A 6,031-nucleotide genomic window follows, 5' to 3' on the forward strand; every position below is an offset into this window, starting at 1 on the left:
GTATAATATGATCCGCCCACACAATATTGTAATTGTATTAACATTTTTTGTCCTTTGAAGTTGTTGTACTAAAAAAAATCCTCAAAATCTTTACCAAAATTAAGTCTTACCACAGTGCAATATCTACCTACATTCTGTCCAAATTGAAATAAGGTAAAGAGTGCACTATTATACAAAGTTATTTTTCAGAAATCACAATGCGTTAAATGGAACTAAGTGCAAACACGTGCACCAATCACAGCCCGCCAAGTAAAGCTGTCAACGTCTTCATTTCCACGAGAGTAGAAGACTCATCTTCAACCTCAAATTGTTTTAGTTTTTTCTAAGTGTACGCAGCTTTGTGTTAATATCGAGTGTTCTCCAGCATTTATTAGAATTAATTATTATTCAGAATGTACAAATTCAGTGTGTTTTATTTATTATTTGTGGGAGCGGCGTTGCAAACCACTTACGCATTAAAAGAAGGCGAATGCGAAGTTTGTATAAAAACTATCGATAAATTTGCAGCCACGTTAGAAGATAATGTTAAGAGCGACCCTAAATTGATAGAAGCTGCATTCAAAAAATTCTGCAAAGGCTCCAAGAACAAAGAGAACAGATTTTGTTACTATTTAGGTGGTCTAGAAGAATCGGCGACCGGTATTTTGGGAGAACTTTCAAAACCTTTGAGTTGGTCGATGCCCAGTGATAAAATCTGTGAAAAACTTAAGAAAAAAGACGCTCAAATCTGTGATCTTCGTTTCGATAAGCAAATAGATTTAAACAATGTTGATTTGAAAAAATTAAAGGTCAGAGACTTGAAGAAGATTCTCAATGACTGGGATGAAAATTGCGACGGTTGCATCGAGAAGACAGATTTCATTAAAAGGATAGAAGAATTGAAGCCAAAGTACATGGGCAGATCTGATTTGTAATAGTGAAATTTTATAGGTAAGGAGTTAACCCTTAACACGGCACGCCCTGAAATAATGTACCCAGATATGACCTGAATTGATTTTAGTGATAGATATTGATTAAAAAATACTATAGTAGAGAAAAAAATAAAACAAATTTTCTGTAAGTAGGTTTTTCAGGATGTCCGTTAAAACGGCCTTTGCCAAGAACCCCGTCTTCATTGCTGTCTCAAAAAACGGACAACGCTGTCATACAGCTTATAAAATAAGAATGAAAAAAAATAAAATTCACTTAATATAACACAATTGAAAACAATTTCAAGTAGCACATTTTATTGTTTTATTGTCACACAGTATTTTCACTATCTATTATAACAAAATATTCTTCAATTTTAACTAAATACCTAACAAATGATAATTGAGCCCTCTCGAGCTCAATCACACTATTTAGTTGTGTGGAATGTTAAATAACATTCATTATTTCATGTCAAGCAACCTTTGGTTTCATTTAATACAAATAATAATGGTTTTTCTAAATGTGACGTGATATTTGGCCGATGATTAGGACATTTAGACGAAATGCATGTGGAGGTTGAGGAACTCCCGGTTCTATTGTAGACCCAACAGATTTAACTTATCTTAGATTATATTCGTCATTTTGAACTTAATTAAAAATAATTCTACATATAATTAAAGACTCTAAAGCAATAAAATCCCATAAAAGTGATATTTTATTAAAGTACGAATCATGGCAACGTCCGCTTCTTGGGACATGCCAATGGGTTCTTAGTTTCCTGTATCTACGGCACTGTCCCAAAAAACGGACCAGCTATATTTCGAATATTTTGTCATAGAATTATTTGAATATTTCATAATCTTTAGAGCAAAAACAACAGTTTATCTCACCTGAAAGTTAAATCAATAGAAATCAAACACGGAAACTATTTCCTTATAGCTATTATTGACCAGAAACACAAACCATCACTAATTCCGGGAATCCCTAAATTCAACAGTCACCTAGCACAGGAATCAAATGTTCTCTATAATTGGCATGTAGGAGAAAAATAAAGGATTATTATCGTACTTTCTCCAACGTAGTCAATTTTCTAGATTTTTTGGAACGTTCAAGATTTACACGGCAATAAGTACATGTACTAAAAAAGTGACAGAAAAGCTTTAAGGGTTAAATGTGTTCTTGTTTTACAAACTGTCAATATGCAATATTGTGTTTATTAACAGAAACTCTTCGAGATTTTCAATAAATATCAATGCAAAAATTACAATAATTACAATGAAAACTTCCGATATTCATCCAATTCGTATAAAAATTTCATCATTATAATATATTGAGTCATTAGAGTTTTTCTACATAGCCCATATTTTGTGAAAGTTCCTTCACAAACCTTAAAAAAAATGTTATTAACATTTCTGCCCATACATTAATATTTAATATATTTTATTTATTTTGTTTCAGATAAATTACTCAAGGACTTGTGATACATCATCATAGACTTGTGGGAGTGAAGTGAAATGCATTTTTAGGAGTGTGTAGTGAATGTTGTATGCATACACAATAAATTATTGTAACAGAATTAAGTAAATATTTTTTGTAATCATGGCTTTTCTTTTAATATAAGAATTAATTTATTTGTAGATTGTTTTTTTATTCCTATATCTGAAATTATATGCTCTAGAACACAAGTTCTATATATCTATATTTGATTTTTCATCATTTAACAGATAACAGTATGTATGTAGTGAGAGTGACCTACATTGACATAAGTAGAACCAACTGTATCATTAGTCTTATTCATTTTTTTTGTTTGTAATAATAATATTTACTCATTACTTGTTTTGTAATTTCTCTTTTATATAGTAGTAAGTAGATATTAATGTTATGCTGTTTCACTGATTCCTTAATTTACAACATAAAAAAATATAACAGACAGAAGAAATTCTGATTTATATTTTTAATAAGTTTGAGCAATTAACAAACGCCTTGTTTATGTATCATATAGGCTAAATTGCTAAAATCACAATCATTTATAATGGTCCGGGAGCCAGCAGCAGATTTTATGACCAAGTTCCTCTCAAGCGGTAATTAGTAAAATGCATCAAAGTATAGTATTATGAAGCCTCGTGAACATCAGCTGGAGCTCGGTTGGGGGGAAGAGCGGTTGTAGCCTCCCGTATCAGCTGACGGTTTTTCCACCAAGATACAACCAGCTGACATATATATTTATCCACAGTTACATATAAGCTATCATCAGGTAAATTTTTGTTTGAGAGGAAATAACGGAAAATAAATTTTTCTTTAAATTTAACTTTCATGTTCGGGACACCAGCTGACTAATACACCATGTTGTAACCAGCTGACTAATACACCATGTTGTAACCAGCTGACTATTTTTTTTCGTTGAGATATTGGGTTAGCTACAATTTGACAAATTTTTAGCTGAGAGGAAATGAATGAATGAATGTATTTTTTTTCCTATGTGCGTGGGAGGCTACAACCGCTCACCCCCCCAACCGAGCGCCAGCTGACGTTCACGAGGCTTTATAATACTATACTCTCATGCGTCTGACGAATTATCTCTTGAGAGGAAATAGTTAACCAAATTTGCACCTGGCTCCCTAACCATAAAAGCACTGGCTGGTTATCAATATTAAAAATTTAAAATACCCCTTAATGTAATATGGTTCAATTAAATCAAGCATGTTAATGTTGATAAGAAATAGGAATGAATATAATTTGATAAACACATTAGATACAGTACATTAGATATCTTTATAATAATTATAATTCAAATTGGAGCCCTGTGTCTATGTGGATAGTTTCAGAGACAGTTTATTTTTGCATTATGATTGCAATCACCAGCCATGGTTATTGCGATCATAATATGAATTTGCCAGTTGAGTTTGAGATTGAATAGTCTACTAGGTATTCTAAATGATCTTTTAATTTTTTAGATGATCTATTTCATAAAATTGATCATATTTCTTGTTTAGTTAAACAATATTAATTGAGCTATTACTTGTTCAATAATCCTTGTTATTTAATAACTTTTTAATGTGAAGCAAGTGTATTGGTATATAGCATTGAGATAAAAATAAAAACACATGTCCATTCTCACTATTTATTTAATTTAAACATCAACACCTATTACATGCATTTCCAATTACATAGCATGTGATTCATAAATAGACGATTTAGAATGTTGACAGCAGCAAATATGGGATTAGTGGTATTTGTAGTTCCTGTGGTGCTCTGAAAAAAAAGAAAAAAAAAATATTATTCATCAGTCATATCAGTCATTAGCAATAAATCCTTGCAAAGTAATAGTTACAAATTTAAAGGTATTGGAAACTGTATTCCGAACTGGTGGTTAATTATAATTTTTCTGAATTTTGACAATTAAAAAAGCACTTTTAAATAAAGTCTAGTAAAAAAAATCAGAGATCAGAGTTTGAGTTATTAAATTGAGAAAAAATATTAATATTACAACTGTACATATTTTTTTTTTAGTGACAGTTTTACTTACTGATTTTGCCATAGTTAATAGCGTAGAAGAAGACCATGCTGCCAGCAATCAGTTGGAAGAATGGAGCCATTCCAACCTTTTTAGGTTGCACATACTTGTGTTGCCACCTCCACCAGGCTGTAATGGAAAATTTCATATGAAAACATTAAATAAAAGAAATGTATGCGTGTATTAGTGTACACACGTAACGTTTATGACCTTATTTTTCAAAAAATAATTTACTATATGCAACTTTACAGAAATACGTCGAATCACGCGTGGTAGGGATAAGAAAAAGATGGCACGTAATGGAAAATGTCAGGCGTAACGAAAAAATGTTACACTAAATTTTTTTCCAACCCCGATAAAGAAGTTTCACTTCAAATATGAATATTAAACTTTGTTTTTTATTTATGTGATAGGTATTGGTTTCAAGAAGTTTTGATACCTGTTTTATGTAATATATTCAATTGCTACAATTATTGTATCTTATTATGCAATGTCAATTTATCAAAAATGTTGTTTCAAATCAAGAATAAAGAGTATATTTTTGTGTTTTGAACCTTAATTTAAACTAATATAACAAATTGTATGAACAATATTTATAAAGAATTTCTTTAGCATTTAAATGTATAGATGTACAAATGTTATGTTTTATCCAGAGCTAAGCTTGCAGAATACACAAGTAATGGAAAATATTTTAATTTCAAGAAAATAAATACATTTGTATTATGATTAAAAATAAAAATAATATTGCTTTATGAAACTACTCATAAAAAATAATTCTTTAAAAGTTATTTCAATTATATTAAATGCATATTAAATATGAAAAAAAAAAATAACATAACATTCTGATTCTTCATATGTACTGTAATTATTCTTGTACACATTTTGTATTACCTACTATCAGACAACGTACATATTGTCTAGTATTGACTCTGTCGGCAGTTGATATTCATTTCCAGATTTTTTATGGCAAACCTGAAATATAACCTTCAAGAAAAAAATTATCATACCTCGGCTCATTGCTCCCATCATAGCAGAGGGAGTCTTGTTCCTGCGACCGAACCATGATCCGATCTCATTGAGCTTCACCTGGCCGAATGGAGTATCAGCTGAAAGAAGAAACAAAATTACATAATCGACATCGACAACCCTACCCCCAAAGTAACTTTGCAGTTTAACTTACGTTTGCCATAGAAACGAGCGGGGTCATAAGGCCCGTGCACTGCAGGGTTATATTCTTTGGGATAATCACCAAATCCCATGGTTTCTAAATTACAACCTCTCGTTTATGTAAGAAAATGGCTCTAATCTTGAGTCCGCACAGGCGAACTAGATCAACCAAAATCCAATTTGACACATGAGTATGACAGTGACAAAACAGTTTATTAAATATATGTGTAGCATATACATATTTAAAAATTTAAAAAATGTTTATGAACAAATCTACTGTGTGAACAAATCAATTTAAATACGTTTTGGATGTGTTATTAATCCCATTCCAAGGATTATAGCTATTTTTATCACTAGTTACTGACAGAGCAAGTAATTGTTCTATGACCTAGCATACTCTGTGACTTGTACAAAGCAAATTTTTCGTCTGTAGAATTAAAC

The 6,031-nt window shown here is 31.0% G+C and overlaps 2 protein-coding genes across 2 annotated transcripts; one reads left to right on the top strand and one right to left on the bottom strand.

Moving 5' to 3' along the window:
- Window positions 1-246: 246 nt before the first annotated feature.
- On the top strand, window positions 247-2,548 carry Manf (mesencephalic astrocyte-derived neurotrophic factor). Its single transcript, XM_090104321.1, has 2 exons — window positions 247-930; window positions 2,368-2,548. Exon 1 carries the CDS (start codon window positions 393-395, stop codon window positions 912-914), a length of 522 nt encoding a protein of 173 aa, XP_089960447.1. The 5' UTR covers window positions 247-392; the 3' UTR covers window positions 915-930; window positions 2,368-2,548.
- A 1,468-nt stretch (window positions 2,549-4,016) lies between these two features.
- ATPsynF (ATP synthase, subunit F) lies at window positions 4,017-5,780 on the bottom strand. The gene is made up of 4 exons (XM_090104342.1): window positions 5,604-5,780; window positions 5,431-5,529; window positions 4,436-4,552; window positions 4,017-4,161 (listed from the first exon to the last, which is right to left on the bottom strand). Exons 1-4 carry the CDS (start codon window positions 5,680-5,682, stop codon window positions 4,133-4,135), a joined length of 324 nt encoding a protein of 107 aa, XP_089960468.1. The 5' UTR covers window positions 5,683-5,780; the 3' UTR covers window positions 4,017-4,132.
- Between the last annotated feature and the right edge of the window lie 251 nt (window positions 5,781-6,031).

Source organism: Colias eurytheme, chromosome 8, assembly GCF_061535395.1.
Source record: "Colias eurytheme isolate Ceu_HAF_F1 chromosome 8, ilColEury1 Martin Lab GWU primary, whole genome shotgun sequence".
Taxonomy (NCBI): domain Eukaryota; kingdom Metazoa; phylum Arthropoda; class Insecta; order Lepidoptera; family Pieridae; genus Colias; species Colias eurytheme.

Coding starts and splice junctions, on each gene's coding strand:
- Manf (XM_090104321.1), top strand. CDS start 393: ATGTACAAATTCAGTGTGTTTTATTTATTATTTGTGGGAGCGGCGTTG.
- ATPsynF (XM_090104342.1), bottom strand. CDS start 5,682: ATGGGATTTGGTGATTATCCCAAAGAATATAACCCTGCAGTGCACGGG. Junction 5,530..5,603: donor CGCTCGTTTCTATGGCAAAC/GTAAGTTAAACT, acceptor TTCTTCTTTCAG/CTGATACTCCATTCGGCCAG. Junction 4,162..4,435: donor TATTAACTATGGCAAAATCA/GTAAGTAAAACT, acceptor CTTTTTTTTCAG/AGCACCACAGGAACTACAAA.